Genomic DNA, 18,227 nt, shown 5'->3' on the forward strand with positions numbered 1-18,227 from the left:
GAGAGCAGTTTGCCTCCTCGCCATGTGGGAGATATGGAAGCACCGCAATGCAATTGTGTTCGACGGCAAGACCCCATGCATGTGTGATGTGTTGCATAAGATAGCGAGTGAACGTGAAGTGTGGCAGCAAGCGGGGTTGTTGAGTAGCGAGGGTGAGCCTCATGGCCTCCTCGGGGCGGCACTACGGTGGGCGGAGGGCGAGTAGTAGTCTTCTAAGCTAGAGGGTGGAGTGTGGTGTGTGTCGCGTGTAGCCACACATTGTAAAAAGCGGAAGGGGCTCTTCCCCCTTTTTCTCTCTTCAATATATGATACATACACTCGTGCGTATTCGAGAAAAATATATATTAAAAGCATGAATTAAGTTTCAACAATTTAAGCAGTTGTCACCATCTTTTCTTTATTATTCTAATTTATCTCGGCGGCTGGACAACTTTGCCTCAAATTTACGCACTATCATGTTGGGAAACGTAGTATAAAGCAAAAAAAATCGCCCTAGGATCAAGGTCCCGGATAAGAATGAAGATGTATACACGGATAGATCGGATCATTACCAACTTCGAGTTGCAGCGGAAGAAGAGTTGTTGTAGATTGAACTTGAAGTCTCTCGAACCGTCCACGACAATCCCTCGAACAAAAGACCGAAAACACGACCTCCTTACGAATGTATACGGGCTTTCCAGCAGTGCTTCACCGTCCAGAGCTAATCGTCGCCGTATAATTAGAGGGAGAAGAGAACCTCACGGGGCTTCTCTATTATGAGGATTAGAGAGATCTAGAACTAGCTCTAATCTAAACCAAGTCTAAATTAGAACTAGGTAAGTGTCTCAAAAGAGCCCAACCCTTTATTATATATAAGTGTAGGGAAGAGGGGAGGGGTGGCCGACTTGGGGAAGGGTTAGCCAAGGGTGGAGGTGGAAGAGTCCAATTCCACCTCCCAATTCGGCCTCCCCTAGGAGACTCCACTAATGGGCCTTAGGGCCCATTATCTCTCCCCTAATAGGCCTTTATGTATTTTCTTTAGCCCGTTAACTTTAAATAAATTTTCAGGACTCCACAATAATATTGTAATCATTTATAATTTACCCCACAAAAAAATGTTTATAATTTATATTTAAGTCCCCTTAAAAAATTCCACCTATATATTAATTCCTGATATTCCTCGAAACCCTTTCGGTAACCCCTAAACGCTTCCAGTTTCTCTCGAAATTATCTCTTTCATTCCCGAAACTATTGAGAGAATATTTCCTCATATCACTCACTCCACTAAGTCTCAACAGATCGAAATTCCTTTAAGCGTGTGACCCTGTAGGTTTAACTCCTCAAAAATTATAAGTGGCACGTCGGCTGGCCCTGAAATTTGAGCGGCTGCAGCCACTTCTCAGGTAAATTTCGGCCCTATCCTTGCGATGGCCTCTCTCCCGGCTCGCCCGCATTAAAGCCGGCGATGCCTCCGACATCCGCCCGTAGTTTCCGTCACTGTCCCGCCGACACCCCGTAGCCTTCGCCACCCTCCTGCTCCACTCTGATTCGCTCGTTTGTCGTCGTCGTCACCGGAGTCGACCCATATCGTCGATGTTGCCTTAATCTCGTGGATGAAAAAAAAACACCGTCGAGCTTGATTTTGTCCAAAATGGATCAAGCGGATGACAGAGATGTCGTAGAGAACCTGCCGAGGAGCTAGGCGGCCCCGAAAACGGGGCCATGCCTGCGAAATCAAGATCACCGCAGTCCGGCCGCAACGAGCTTGGTCGGTGACCGGCTAGCATGGCTTGAGGAGAATCTTCCTCCTCGGAAGACCGCAAGCCGTCATGTAGCCCTGTCGACGACCCGTAGCCTCAGCATCGCCTCAATGCCACGGGCCGAGGCTCTCACCTCCTCGGATGAGTGCAGGGTTTGACGATAACAAACATTGGTATTATTGATACAAGAAATAAAACCTTTTGTGTCATTAGATTTTTGTCCCACCAATCTTTTTGGATGTGTCCATTCTCAATGTCTTGACTTGGTCTTGATATTGTGTTGTAGAAAAGGCCAGTTGTAATTGGTATCAATATATTACCTTTTGTCGAAAAAAACTTAAATATGGCCTCTACGGAGTCTTGAAACCAAAACTGTTATAATGAAAGCTGTCTTGTCGTGAACTACATAAGTTGCTGTCCCGAGCAATATTCTGGAATCATATGCCACAAAATTAGACGCAAACTTTGAAGTAGCATACTAGATTTGAAAAACATAATACTAGATAGTTAATGGCAACCTGGAAACAATATGTTATGGATACAACTCTGCTGCTGTTGGTCAACTATTGTTATCGCCTAATAATACATGTTTCGCTGTTCGCTGATACGATCAACAAAATACAAGTGGTCAACATGCACGCATGGGAAGCATATTCCATGGATCTTTGGCTAGAAATAAGTGCAGAGTTGACAGAGTTAACACACTATACTACTAGTATTATTGAAGGAACAAAATTGTTGGTGCCCTCATTTATAGAAATACCTATATACAAATATTAAAAGCATGTACTGAGTTTCAACAATTTATATCTTAGTTGTCCCCTCTTTTTCTTTTTTATTATAATAAAAATCTCTGCAGTGCTATAGCTTTTCCTCGAATTTACAGGCAATCAAAAGCGCTAGAAAGGGAGGGTTAAATTAGGGAGGAGCTATCGGGGTAGCTTTTGTTTCGGATTCGGTAGGTTTAGCTATGTTCAGGTCGCTTGTCTCTCTGCTCCAGGTACATGCCCGCGCCTTCTTGTGTCTGTGCCGTGTGTTGTACCCTCCCTTCCACTCATTCTTCTTTTTTTCTCTATCTGAAAAGATACGCAGGCTTTGCGTATTCATGAAAACAGACATGGCTTGTTGGATCTAAAATGAGGTTTTCTTAATAGGTGGGTTGTTAAATGAAACTCGTGTTTTTGCATACAAGCATTCATGGGGCTGGTTATTATGTTGCACAAAAGACCTTGGCTTTTTTGTGAAAAGAGGGAATGGGTTGGCGGGTGAAGCAACCCTTGGATTACAGATCCCATGACCCATGTATGAGTTTTCATATTTTCACTGAGTGAGTGGTTTTCATGTGATACTTTGTTCTGATCTAGAAGCTAACTAGATGGATGGCACCCACCTTGTAGCGGATCGGTATTTTTGGTGTATTAATTTGTGTGAGCATGGTGACATGCCGCTGGTGTCAAAGATGGTTCTATTATATGCGGTAGAAGTAGTTCATCAATAGTACAATAGTAGCCACATGTGTTTTATTCGCTGGTACAACTTATTTAGGGGTTGTTTGGGTGATGCCCGCGCCAGCCCCACCAAATTTGGATGTGCCAATTATTTTGGGAGGGAATCACCCGCCCCAGTTTCACCCTCTTGCTGGAGCAGGATTTGAGCTAGCAACCAAAAAAATGGCATGGATTGAAAGATTGGGCCACCATTCAAATGTGAGGCAAGGCTCTCAGTCACCGCCAAAATTTTGGAAGGGCAACTCCCTGCCATAATCCAAACAACCCCTAAATTTCAGAATCAACTGCTTTCCATAGTAGCAGAATGGCGGACTGCTCGATGGATAGTTTAGAATAGTTGTTCCACCTATGTCTGTACACAGTTTATGAATACAATCATGCTCTATAAGTGGTTAAACATCCACATGCATTTAAGCTTGAAAAAATGTTTCCTTGATTCAGATTAGTCAAGACATGCATTGCATGTGCGATCGGAGGTAGAAATATCTGGTCGGGCCAAAGGCTGAACAAAACAGAGCTGAAATCAACCGTACACGATATAAAAAAAACACATTATGTGCCCTCCACAAGCGCAAAGCTTCAAAAGGCGACAGGTTCCGAACATCGAAACATATATATTGTACTCAGTCCATTAAAAGTTTTACACCAGGACGACTTTTGTGTCTTTAAATCAAGAAGGATAAGTATATACAATTATGTATGAATAGATAAAACTTCTCAACAATCTCGAATTTAATTTATTCCTCTTGGCCATCATGCATCAATACCATTACCAATCCCAGCTCCCCCTCTTCATCAGCGATGGTAAGTTTACTGCTGCTGGTCTGCTGCCGCACTCTGGAGAAAGGCAAGGTAGCCACCTTGCAGGCTCTTCGCGTTCTCGAAACCCTGCAGGTAGGCCCAAATCAAAACTAAGCTACGAGTAATAATTTCCAGAAAAAGAAAAGAGGTAAGCTAGTACTCCCTCCGTCCCATAATATAAGAACATTTTTCAAGTTAACATAGCTTGAAAACGTTCTTATATTATGGAGTAAATAGCATAAAACTACTACTTTACAGGCTAGGGTTCCAAAAAACTACCGGTTTTTAATTTTTCGCTGATAACTACCAAGTCAGGGGTTGGCTGTTTCAAAAAATCCTAAACACTCGTTGCTAGCGATTTAAACCGTTTTATGACAGGTCGGGACCACTCCTAAACAATCCGTTTGTTTGACCGTTTGCTTTGACCGTTAACTTACATGTGGGACCCACGTGTAAGTTGCCTCTTCTTCCTCTTATCTTCTCTTCTCTCCTTCTGTCTCTTTCTTCTTCCTCTCCTCCTCCCGACAAACACCACCCACCGGCGGCCACCTCCACCATCCGTCGCGCGCCAGACAAGCTCAGCTGCAGGAACGAACGCCGCCCGGAGGGCAGCCGCATCGCAGGGGCACGGGCCGCGGCATGGCCAGGGCTCGGTCCGTCGCGAGCCGCGCACCATGGCCAGGAGCAAGGGCGCCGCTAGCCGCACCATGTCAGGTGCTTGGGCCGTCGCAAGCCGCGCGCCATGGCCAGGAGCGCGCGAGGAGCAAGTGCCGCCGCCAGGCGCGAGTCATGGCCAGGAGCAGCAGCAGCTGTTGGCAAGGAGCTCCTCCATCTAGCCTGTTGCGGACGAGGAATGCGACGGCCGCACCACCTCCTTTCGCTTGGCCGGCGACTTGGCCGCCGGCGAGCTGCCGGGGTCGTTCCCAGAGATCACGCGAAGGGCCCGATTGCCTTTTTAAAAAAATAGTCAGGGACCCAATTGCTTTTTTAAAAAAGTTACAGGGACCTGATTGCTTTTTCTTAAACTTACAGAGATACTAACATATCGGCCCTACATGTAAGGTAACATCAAACAAATGGTCAAACAAACGGTTCTCTTACGTGCGGGTCCCAACTGTCATAATCACGATTAATTTTAAAGCACTCTGTTTTAAGGGTTTTTTGAAACAGCCAACCCTTTATTTGGTAGTTATCAGCGAAAAATTAAAAAGCGGTAGGTTTTTGGAACCCTAGCCTGTAAGATAGTAGTTTTATGCTATTTACTCTGTATTATGGGACGGAGGGAGTAGTAGAAACATTGTAGACATGATGGATTGTTTCTGCTAGCTAAATGGAGTGAGGATTGACCGGTGGTCAGGCCTTAATTACCACGTTTATGAGGTCAGCGGTGGCGAGCTTGGATCGCACTCCCGTGCGGCAACCCTACGCGAACACGAGCACACAAAACTTGATCACATATACAAATCTGAAAGGAAAACCCATGCATTTTGGGAGGGATGATGGATCAAATGATCACTAGTCACTTAATTACCACGATCAAGGGCTCTTCTTTCCCGTAGAGCGCGGACACCTCCTCCACAAAGCGTGGGTTCTTCTCCTTCCCTTGAGACAAGAGCTCAAGAAAAGGTAAAAATCTTTTTGCTCATCACGGCAAGAACCTTACAAGAAGATCGAGCTAGCTAGGCTGACCTTGGGGAGTGACGGAGAGGTAGTAGGGGACGTTGCGAGCGCTGGCGGCGTGCTCCTTGTCGAAGTCCTCCCGCATCCTGACGTCGAGGTACCCTGTGGCCGCCGTCGCTGCTCAGCAGCGTGCGCGCATGGCCGGCGTCGACGGTCGGGGTGCTGACTAGCTGCTCCTTGTTAGCAGAAGCCATTGAGGATGGATCGAATGATTGGTTGATGTATGGCTAGCCTAATCTGTTGCTGCGGTTGATCTACCTGAGCATTGCTCCTTTATATACTGGCATGGCAGAATGGATATTCCCATCATCCGATCCAGTTGCCAAAAGTCTTCGCGCGGCTTGGTAATTAGTTGAATTCTTGTGGAGGTGTAGGTGTCGTCATTGCATAATTAACTACCAACAGCTACATACGAGTGTGTATTCTAACTATGCAGAGGTCTGGTGTGCGCTCATTGTGTTTGTATCCTCTTGATGCTTCATTTTGAGACAATAAAATTCACCCTTTGTCGAAAAACGCATGATTTGAAAATGTATGTGCAGCCCTGAATTTTCAGAAGAAACATGCATGCATGTGCAGGCCTGAATTTTCAGAAGAAACATGCATGCATTTACTTTAGACTGCAACACCTATACTACTGAATATTGATTAATAATTATTCGCCATACAAAAGAATAGTCATGTAAACCTACAAAAGAAGTATAAGCATGTAGAAGTACATGGATTGAGCAGACAAAATCAATATTGCCGCAGTTAATTTACCTAAGCTTTGTTTCTTAGTATCATTTGTAAGTATATTACTACATCTGTTTCTTTTACCTTGCATATTAGTTTTGTGATAAGTCAAACTATGAAGACGTGCTAAGAACTAAGTTTGTGGAAAAAATATCTGTATTCACGTTATCAAATCAATATATGCATCCTGGAATATTTTTTCATATTGTATTTGTTTGTACTTGACTTCTTTTAATATAAATTTGGTTGAACTTTACAAAGTTTAACTAGACAAAACTAGTATGCGAAATAAAAGAAAACTAAATGAGGACATACTGGCAGGGCATTGGGCATTCTCAAGCAACTGAACATATTGGCAGGACTTAGGAAAATTATCTGATCAGATTATCAAAAATCTTCGCTCGCCTAGCTAGCAATGTGCCGTCAACAACATGCATGCATGTGCAACTAGGATGGATCTAGGATGGATCAATCGAATTGACTTTATGTTTGCACTTTTATATTTTTCCCCTCGGGCAATGTAGTATAATTTACTTTAGTTATGGGCGTCCACTACTGCATAACAGCCCTCCAGTTACGGGCCCTAAACTCCCTACAGTGACGTGCCAAGGAGTATGATTGTGTCTAACGAGAGTAAGATCCTATCTAACTTTTTGCTTGGAGGCTTGCCGGGCAGAGGCATCCGAGTTGCTTCTTCTGCCTTGAGTTCTCAGAATGCGAGGCTATCCCGGTGTGCGACCGCAAGGGCCCTGGGCAGTGGGGGACCTAGGATCATAGCATTGGGGATGCCAAATAATGTAATTTGATCTGACATCATTATTATCCTAGCAAATACTCCTCAAATAGCATTGTGTTCTTAGATAATTAGTGTCTAGTGTGTAATTCAAAGTGGACAACACTTTTAGATGGATGCATGGCACCCCTAGATCCGCTCCTGGCCTTGGCTAGGCATCTCAAGTGTGATAAAAAAAACTAGTGAGCGGGTCAATGTGTTTTTCGTGTTATCTATATTCCATATGTTTTTTCCCCTGTACGGCTCCCTACGCCTTTACATTTATTATAAATCATAACCCTTCGGCTCCCTATGCCTTTACATTTATTATAAATCATAACTTATCTCAATAAATGAAATCAAGAGTCGGGGATTTTGTTAAAAATATATACTCCCTCCATTTTTATTTAGTCCGCGTATTAGCTTTGGTCAAAGTCAAGCTTTGTAAACTTTGATAAAGTTTATAAACAAAAATATGAACATATACAATAACAAAACAGTACCATTAGATTTATTATTGAATGTACTTTCACATCATATAAATTTGTTATGGTAAATGTTTATATTGTTTTGTATAAACTTGGTCAAACTTTACAAAGTTTGACTTCAGTCAACTCTAATATGCAGAGTAAATAAAAACAGAGAGAGTATATTGGGAAGTCTCCTCGCGCTAGGATTAGAAGTAATCTGGCTAGGGGCTGTATAGACGGGCAAAAGAAGAGTCCTCCACACGTTGAGAACTACTCCCTCCGTACCGAAATACTTGTCGAAGGATTGGATGTATCCAGGCGTATTTTAGTTCTAGATGCATCAATTTTTGCCTACTGTCGTCGGAGATTTTGTCGAATTCTTGCTACTATATATCATCAGGAAACTGCTCTTTTACAGGAAATCCGTTGGTGCTCACGGGAGCGCGCGTGCTCCTGCACGTGAAAATATTTTTTGAAATGACAAAAAAATAAAAAAAATATTATATGTGTTTCTTGTCACATCCAAATGCTACATACAAATTTGTAGGCAAAAAGATTAAACATTTTGGCCTGTGCAAAAAAAACAAAAAAACACCAAATGTCACACTAAATTTGTTTTTTTTCAACGGCGAAACGCCGCTGCTCCGTTCCGCATGAAAATTTTCAAGGATTCTTGCGACACTAACACGAACGTCTACAAAAAATTCAGATTTTTTTAAAACATTTACTATATTTTTCTTTTACTATTCACACGGAAGCGCACGCTCCCGGGAGCCAAAACGCCATTCTCCTCTTTTACTACCTACCTGCATATACAGATACATTCAATAGAAACAAAATGATCAATACGCAATCAATTTAATTCAGTATCAGTTATCAGTCACAGTAGACCACAACGTTTCTTATGTTCCAGCGGTGCATTGTCATCATTCGATTTGTAAGAATAGTTTTTATGTGTACGTAAGCCGAAGCAAAATAACGATAACTTGAGTATAACGTCGTTCACCTCATGTGTTGTTCAAGATGGCGATTCCGTTGCTTCGGGAGCTGATCCAGGAGGTATTGGTGTTGCATCAATGCACCAGTTGGCGTGTCAGTTGATGGAGCATCAGAGGAAGGAAGTTGTCCATCCTTTTGCCAAGCTACTGTTTGGTGGGTGGGTTGATGGGACACCCAAGGAAGAACACTGACCATCTTTTTGCCCTGACGAAGCAAAAGTAAATGGCAAAGTAATTAGAGCCACCGTTGTATCTAGAACAAACAATACTTTTTAAAAATATTCATATCTTTTAAACCCTAACTCCAATTTTAACATGTTATATATGAAATATGATTAAAAAATGTGTAGAATATGAGTATCATGTTATTTTACCTATTAAATAATTTGAAAATGCTATTTAGGGTGCAACCTTAATCAATAGCGCATGATTCATCTTCCTTTCGTACCGACACCGACCCAAATTGCAAATGAACACCTCATCAAAGCCAAATTGGAGACGAAACAAACCATCGATAACCGTGCATGCACGCCTCGGCAAACCGTTACATGGGAAAGAAAACAGATTTCTCATCCTATGCCGAGAGAGAGAGAGAGAGAGAGATAGAGAGAGAGAGAGAGAGAGAGAGAGAAGCCTCGGCAAGACCTACTGGGGTCTTGAGTCATGGTTATTGGATTTGGGTCGTGCGGTACTTTCTTCTCCTGTTACAACGCACGGGCTATTTTGCTGTTTTTTATGTATAAAACAACAAAGTTAACTAAACAAGCCGGCACAACTCTATCGACGCAACCAACAAAGTTACTATCTATCTATAAAACAACAAAGTTAACTCGTCACCCTATCGAGGCATCTATGCATGGCAAGGTGATCGTGTCATCCGGATATTGCATGTAGTTGCAGCTTTTACTAGATCTAATGAGTCTGTCTTAAATGTCAAGGGTTTTATAAATTTTGTAAGTCGTATATTTTTTTCCAATCAGACTCACATGCCCCCATTGGAGATTTTTGTTGAGGTTTTTTAAGCACCACATGCAAAACCCCATAGTTTTCCAACACGCAAAAAAAATTGGATAGTAGTCCGAGGAGACCGGTTTGATGAGAGTCTAACTTCGGAGTACGACATATATAGAACACCTAGGGACAGCGCGACATGTTGCCGCTTATGACTGGCCACTATTTTTAGCCAATTATATACTATATGGATGTGAGATTATCTTGTGGTTCTCCATCGTGCCATGCAGACATGCTTACCCTTATATAAACTCGCCATAAGGATTTTGACGCATGATTGTCTTCTTATCAGAGAAAACTTTACACATAACTTCCAATCCATGAATTCATCCCGCAAGTTCTTCATGGTTGTTGTCGTCCTTGCCTTGCTCGTCGTGGCTACGGGTGAGAATTTACACTGGATTTACTCATTTCCTTTCTTTTTGACACACTGCCCTTTTTGTTGTCGTTTAACAAATTATTATTGCTAACTAAAACATGGCAGATATGAGCTTTCACTTTTGCTTTACCAGGCTAGAAAATCACATGAGGCCATCATATATGACAAGGAATATTCGCAAGACATGAATATCAATTGGTACGATATATTCATAAGAAATAAAAGCACAAAAGGGGTGTCTTAAAATATCTAATACAATATAAGTGGTAATCTAGTGAGACAAAAACTTATGTAGATACATCATCATGCGTGATTTGATTTATTTTTTTGAAATAACCACATATATTCCATTAGTAGACAAACTTATTGCAGAGAGTACATATGCGGCCACCACATGAGACATACATAGGTGTCTTACATTTTTGCACTAAAGATCCTCCTACCAGTACATATGCGTGATTTGATGTATTTAACATACTTTTCCAATGTGTGGGTGTGTTTGTGTTGTTTAGAGATGGCACCGGCGCAGGCGGTAGACTGCAGGACAGCGAGCACCCGGTTCAACGGCATATGCATCCTGGACAGCAGTTGCGCCAACATGTGCATCACCGAGGGGTTCCTGGCTGGCGGGGACTGTGAAGGCCTCCACCGGCGATGCATGTGCAAAACACCATGCTAGGCGAAGCATATGCATAGTCTGGACTGCTTCATCAGGAAGTTTCCCCGATTTAGATAAAAACAAGGAAAAATCTAAAAGAAAAGAAAATGGAGTTGTGACACATATTGTGTTCTTTTAGTTTTTTTCCACATGTTCCTTTGGAAAATTGTGGTTGTGCATTTGATGCATTTTTGTTGATCGTACAATCCAGTTTGATGTGTTTTTTTTTGTAAACTTGAAGTTGGCCATTTAGTCATTGTGTAAGATTATTTTCCAAGATTCATTCATTTGTGATCATGCAATGCAGTATTGTACTACTAGTAACCGTAGTGTTTCTAGTAGCATAAATTTCTTTCTCTAACTTTTGAACGTTGACAGTGAAGACAAATAGATGGATGCAACGATTTTGGTGGTTGCATGGTCTGAACACGGAGATCTCAAATAAAAATGATATAAGGTTGCACGATATATAATATTTCGGCTCCACCAAAGAATCAGTATCTTTTCTCCTTGAAATTTTTGCTAGTGTCCATGAGCCGTGACTAAATTATCGATATGCCAAAACTATCAACATCATTATTTTGATAAATATAGTTTGTCAAAAAGGGAGTGAAGTTGTTTATTTATGTCTTGTCTCTTGGTATTAATGACGCCAGTGATCGGTAGTTTCATAGTTTTGTTATTTGTCGAATGATGGATCAAATGATTATCTCCAAATGACAACTGAGAATCATCAGATCAAACTTCAAGATTCATGTAGGTGCTAAGAGGACGAGAAATCAGATCTGACATTAGTAACAACTATCAGTAGTTGATTGTGAAATCACCATCGATAAGTCAATTGAGCTCTTGTAGACATCGTAATCATGTCTCTCTTTTTTCTTAGCCTTGATTCGCCTCATGCCCTCATTGATACTTTAGCTAAACCATGTCGTGCACTGCATGTCGAGGTGGCCAAAGACGTACATGTTCTACTCCAATTGGTACTTGTCACCATGTTCAAGGCATCCATGCATGGTAGGGTGATCATATCATTCGGACATTAGATATAGTTGTTGCACCTTTTACAAGATCTATATATTGACCCACTTGTAACTTTCCAAGGGTTTTATTAATTCAGTAAGTATTATATTATGCCGGTCGGGAATGCATGCTCGTTCGAGTACCTACTTTATCTCACAAAGTAAAGACAAAAATAGTATTGTAAAGTCGTTTTATAATCTATTAATTCTGAATGATATACAATTTTCTTTCGAAGTCTTGTGGCAGGCTAAATTTCACCAATATTAAGGTTTTCTTGTGGCTTACTTTGTGTAACAGTATTCTCACAAAAGACAATCTTTTGAAAAGAGGTTGGATTGGAAATAAAAATCGTGCTTTGTGGCAAAGAGGGGTCGGCTGATCGCCTTTTTTGCATTGTTCGGTTGCTAAGTTCATGTGGAGACTACTACAGTACACTTTCAGTTTGAAATTACCTATTGCAAACATGAACACTTTGTTTACTTATTGGCTTGATCAATATGGTAAAGAGAAAACGATGATGCTTACTATTGGCATTTCTACTACAATGTGGTCTATTTGGAATTGTAGAAATGAAATTTGTTTTGAATGCATGAGGGTGCTTGATCCTTCAGTGATTCTTCATAGAGCATGTTCCTTGATCACCTCTTGGGCTATCTTACGGAGAAACCAGAAAAAGCAAAGGAAACTGATTGTGTGTGTGGGGGGGGGGGGGAGGCTGCTCGAGCGGGTAACAAGTGAGATCATCGACGGTACTAATAAAGAATGGTGCCTTGAAGTTTTGCAGATTACAAGTGGCTATCAAGAAGGACGCATGAAGATCTTTTTCTGCTATCTCCGTGCTGAGCAACCTCTACTTTTGGGGTCATGTTTATACTTTTGTTGTGTGCGTTTTCCTAGATTTTCTCCCTTTAAAACCTACGCAGTATGGAGTCACTTTGTGGCATTCCTATAGCTAGTATGGCTAGAGGTGGACTTCGTCTCAGGCTCTTGATATAGGTTGTTGTGATGTTATGTTGCAGTAGCTTAGTGTTTTTGGTACGCTGTTCCTGGTTGATGTGCTTGTAAGAATCTCTAATGGTTTCCTTTAATGGAAATCGGGGAGGGAGCCAAAAAACTTACTTTGTGTCTAAGTTATTTTGAGAGATACATTTTTACACAAATGAGAACTAGACTACTAGTCCGATAACATTGGATTGACTAGGGTCTAACATTGGAGCAACATATATCAATCTGTGACTGGCCATAATATTTTAGCCGGTTATATATAACATCACAACATGAGACAATTTTGTGGTTCTCCGTCAGTGGCGGAGCTTCAACAGAATTTGAGAGGGGGCTAAATGAGTTATAAATAGAGTTGAGGGGGCTAATCTAATGTATTGTGTTAAATTTGACCCTAAAAGAGTTAAATACATATGTGTTTATGTAAAGAAATAGGTTTGGTTGAGGGGGCAATGGCCCCCTTTGGCCCTCACTAAGCTCCGCCACTGTTCTCCGTGGTTTCATGCATGCATGTTCATCTCTTAAATTAAACTTGGCAAGAGGATTTTGGCGCATCATCGGCTTCTTGACAAGAAGTGTACATATAACTTATATACCATTGGCTCCCAGGGCAAATTCTTCATGACCCTCGCTGTCCCCACTTTGCTCGTCGTGACCACGGGACTCTCCTCTTTTTTCTTTTTCAATATAGTGACATTATTTATACATTTAACATACTTTGCCAATGTGTGGTTGTGTTGGTTTGATGTAGATGTTGTGCCAGCTCAGGCGGCGGAGTGCAAGACGGTGATCACCCCGTTCAACGGTATGTGAAATGCTGGATAGCAGCTGCACCAACATGTGCATCACCGAGGGGTTCACGTTGGGTGGAGAGTGTGAAGACCTCTGCTGGCAATGCATGTGCAATATGCCATGCTAGGTCTTTGAATCCAAGTGAAGGCAAGTCAGCAACTTGTCAAGGGCATCTCTTGTTTCCCATGTTAAATAAAGCAAGGACACAAAGTATTCTTTTTTTATATTTTCTAAAAGGCCAAATATAATACTCCCTCCATCCCACAAATTGGTGTAGTAACATCTTATATTATGGGACCGGGGGGGGGGGGGGGGGGGGGGGGGGGGGGGACTTCTCAAAGTACTATATATATTGTGTATTTTTCACATGTTCGTTTTCGTATTTTCGTGTTTCTTCTTACCGGAGATTTCCAATTTGATGTGTTGTAAACTTGAAGTTGGCCGTTTGGTCTATCTTTGTGTAAGATCATTTCTTTTCGGAGGTATATTTGTGAATGTGTGATCTAGTACTATTGCAGTACACCTATCCGTGATTTGTGCTAACATTAGGAATGTGGAGCTTCACTTCCAATATGGAAAGACATCAATCCAGTTGATAATCTCAAGCTAGAACTGTTAATCTATGATCTACATTTTTTTAGACAACCCTATGATCTACATGTATTTCTCTTGGCCCTCTCTGTTTTACAATACAAAATGAACTCGATCAAGCTACATTATATATAGGGCGGGCCCATTAGCACAGGTTGGCAGGATTTCCCCCCTTTTATTTGTGTTATTTTTTGTGTCTCAAAAAGTAGTATTATTTTTTAATTTAAAAACAAATAATTTTTAAAGTAACTTCACAATGTATTTTAAAATCTCATCACATTTAAATTGCTTCACATATTTAAAAAATATGTTCATGCATTTTGGAAAAATGTTCATGAAATCTAAAAGAAGTTTTCATCGAGTTTGAAAAGGTGTTCACACTTTTTATATTCATACACTATTTAAAAACTTCATACAATTAAATATTCATGTATTTAGCATAAACGTTCACGTATTTTCAAAATAAATCATGAAATTTAAAATGGGCTCGTGAAAGATGTTCACGTGTTTTGAAAAAAAATGGTATTTGTCGAAAAAGGTTTTTATATATATGGATTAGTTACAGTTAAAACTGGGAAAATAAAAGAGTAAAGGGAAAATATTTGAAATTAACCAAATAGGAAAAAAAAAGGGTAAATTATGCCCAAAATTATAAAAGCTAAATACGGAAAACCGAAAAAAAGGATAAGAACAAAAACTAAAATCCAGAAAACTGTACGAAAACCGTTTGCCAAAAGAACTATGATCATGTATTTCTCTGGTCTCTCTCTCTGTACAGTACAAAATGAACTCGATCAGAAAATAAAACTCCCTTGTACAAAAATGAAATAAAATAAAACTCCCGCTACCTTATATATAGGGCCGGCTCATTGGCCCAAGTGGGCTGGATTTTTTTCCGTTTTTATTTGTGTCAAATTTTTTTTATTTCAGTTTTATTTGAAAAATAACTAACATTTAGGTAATTTCAAAATGTATTTTAACAAATATCTGTGGCACTTAAATTGTTTCACATACTATAAAATATGTTTGCGCACTTTGAAAAATGCTCATGAAATTTAAAATAAGTGTTCACGAAATTCGAACAGCCATGATTTGTAGGAATGTGGAGCTTCACCTTCAATATGGAAACACATCAAACCAGTCGGCAATCTCAAGCTAGCAACTGACGCTCACGACCTACTGCTTTAAATATTTCTCTAGCTATTATTTACAGTACAAAACGAACACGATCAAGCGCACAAACTAGTCTCATCAGTCACCTCTGAGCGTCAACCACTCTCTCTGTCCGAAAGCCCCTGGGGTACACGAGCACGGAGTCGACGCAGAGGCCGCCCTTGGTGTGGGTGCAGTCGATCTGCGCCATGGAGAACTTGACCCTCACCGGCCGTCCCTGACCGTGCTCCTCCGTGTCCGGGGCGACCACGAAGTCGCCGGCGTGGTACAGCGCCCAGCTCCCCGGCTCGTCGTCCAGGTAGCGCTGCGACACGGCGTTCTGGCCGTCCGACGTCGACAGCTGGAACCGCACCGGCTTCCTGTCCCAGCCGTGGATGCCGCTGCCGGCGTTCTTCTCGGAGCCGCAGCCGCGGCGGCCGGCGTGCCTGGAAGAAGAGGGCTTCCCGAGGTGGAGCCTGAAGTAGAGGCTGTAGGTCCCCGCCGGGAAGCGGAAGTCGATCTCCCCGACCACCTCGAACCACCAGATTTGCTGCAGGTACGCCACGGACTGGAACCTGCAGGGGCGAGCAGAGAAAGAAAGGTTCAGATTTGTGTAACAATCTTTTTTTTCTTTTTGCGGGATCTTTGTGTAACAATCTGACCAAACAATCATCATCAAGTGAAATAGAATTATATATATATGCAACGATTTGTTGGTCGTATTCAACGATTTTGTTGGTTGCATGATCTATGAACATTTCAAAAGAAAGGGACGTAAGGGTTGACACGATATTTCAAATGTCAGTACTACAAAAATATATATTTGAAAAATTCAAGCCCCGTCGAAAATATCTCTACTCACGAACTATCTCCTGTCAATTATTGCCGGTGTCCATGATTACCTCATCGATATGCAAGGTGGCAACCGCGGTATTTGGAGCAATACAAGTTTGTCAAAAAGGGATGAAAGCTACTTTGTTTCACTCTTTTTGGCATCATCAACGGTATAATGGTAGATATTTCTTTTACATAAAGATAATGGTAGATATTTTCATTCTACTAGTACAAATTAAACAAGGTAGAGATGTGTGATATGCAAAACAGAAGATGAGAAACATTAGTAGTACCAAGCATATGATTGGAAGCAAGATCCGAATTCAAAATTACCTAGACTCTGTATTTGGCATGTGAACCCAATATCTCCTGTCATCGATCCCCGTTATCACCAACGATTTCGAGGATAATGCCATGCAAACCATACCTGTGCTCTTCTCCAACCAGAATTCCTGCCGGGCAAACAGAGGAGTGTTCTTCGTCAAAACAAGAATAATAAAAAACAAGAAACAGAGATACACGAGTGTAAGAAATCGATTGTAAAACCATTCTCAAAGAAGAGATTAAGGCTTTCGTGCACGGCATATTTTGCATTAGTCTATGGTGACATAGCACAAGCGGGAACTTTTAAAACGGGCCTATCATGATTTCCTCACAGCTCATAGTTTCTTGCTTTTTCTTAATTTCTTGTACAACAGGTATGGAACTTTAACCCCAAATTACTAAAGCAGCTGTAAGTTCTTATCAAATTAAATTTTGTAAAGATTTAGACAATTTTCCTTGAAATTCTGGCATCAGTTTAGAGAACCAAACATATTAATAGTCAAAACGTAGGGAAGGTATGAACAATTATTTCAAAAAAAATATGAACAAATTCAGAACACCGTTACGTTTTCTAAACAGGCTATTGAAATATCTACGGGTTTTTTTTTTGACGAAAAATATCTAGAGTTTAGATTTCCAACGATCTCTCAAAATTCCATTTAAGTCCCACAAAACTGCTGGAAGAACACTGTGGAAATCAAAATGAAATTATCCACACACACACAGTGATTATAACTTTATAAGGAAGAAAAATCTCACCCTTTTGCCGTCGTCAAACCGCACTGCCTTGGCGAGCCTGGCGTAGACCTCCTTCTTCCCCACGGCGCCCCTCTTCCCACCCCCTTCCACGTCCTCCCCGGCGCTGCCACGGACGAACCCCATGAGGTACCCGTAGTTCTCCGGCAGCTTGGCCTCCCACACGAAGTCGGCGGCCGCGGCGCTGCGGAACGCGCGGTTGAGCCGCGCGAGCCGGCATATGTCGGGCGCGCCCAGCCGGAGCAGCACCTCCGCCGCGCACAGCTCCGGCATGTCGCCCAGCCCGGACCCCGCCGCCTCCGCCGGTGCCGCGAGGTCCGACGCGCCCGCGCCCATGCTGCCTATGCCTGGCTCCGCGGCGCGAGGAACGCCGCGCTTGATTCCAGTGCTGCTCGTAGCTCTCGTGATGAGCTCGTACCAGATAGCTAACGCGCCAAGAACAAGCAGGCCGGAACTTGTGGACGGCCTTGCAGGAGGGAGAAGGAACCGGATGCGGAGAATCGGGTTGGTATGAGCGAGTGCTGGAATCTGTTCGAAGCTGGAGCGCGTGGTGCTCGTGTGACGGAAGAAACGGGAGCGCGAACGAGGGCGAGAGGAAAGGGAAGAGGCGAAGAATGCGGGAAGGGGAAGCGCGGGGTGGCCGGAACGGACCAATTTATTATCCTCCCGGGCGACTTCCTCACTTCGGGGGGTCGACCCGTTGGCTGGGCAGCTTGGGTTGCCCGGGTTCGAGCCTCGGCTCTTACACGCGGTGCTCGCGGAGTTTCTCTTATAAATAAAAGCCAACGAGGGTTAGCCTTTAGGTTGGTCTTTTTTTTGACTTTCTCTCTTCTTGTGTCACAAAAACCCCTTTCAAAAGTTGAAACTGCCGACGGGTTCCATGAGCTTTGGCGGCCGCTTAGCCGCCCCCAGGACCGAGACGTCATTTCCGCCTTCTTCGCCGACCTTCGCTCGATGGCTGTTCGTCTATCGTCGCCGCCTCCACCGCCTCCCCCCGAGCCA

At 42.4% G+C, this 18,227-nt stretch overlaps 1 protein-coding gene and 1 pseudogene across 1 annotated transcript; both read right to left on the reverse strand.

Annotated features, from left to right (window-relative positions):
• Positions 1–3,896: 3,896 nt before the first annotated feature.
• Positions 3,897–6,015, reverse strand: LOC109779384 (thiosulfate sulfurtransferase 16, chloroplastic-like; annotated as a pseudogene).
• A 9,235-nt stretch (positions 6,016–15,250) lies between these two features.
• On the reverse strand, positions 15,251–17,970 carry LOC109779396 (F-box protein PP2-A13). Its single transcript, XM_020338011.4, has 3 exons — positions 17,229–17,970; positions 16,479–16,597; positions 15,251–15,886 (listed from the first exon to the last, which is right to left on the reverse strand). The coding sequence occupies exons 1-3, from the start codon at positions 17,559–17,561 to the stop codon at positions 15,415–15,417; spliced, it is 924 nt and encodes a 307-aa protein (XP_020193600.1). The 5' UTR covers positions 17,562–17,970; the 3' UTR covers positions 15,251–15,414.
• Positions 17,971–18,227: the final 257 nt, after the last annotated feature.

Source organism: Aegilops tauschii, chromosome 4 (assembly GCF_002575655.3).
Source record: "Aegilops tauschii subsp. strangulata cultivar AL8/78 chromosome 4, Aet v6.0, whole genome shotgun sequence".
Classification (NCBI taxonomy): Eukaryota; Viridiplantae; Streptophyta; class Magnoliopsida; order Poales; family Poaceae; genus Aegilops; species Aegilops tauschii.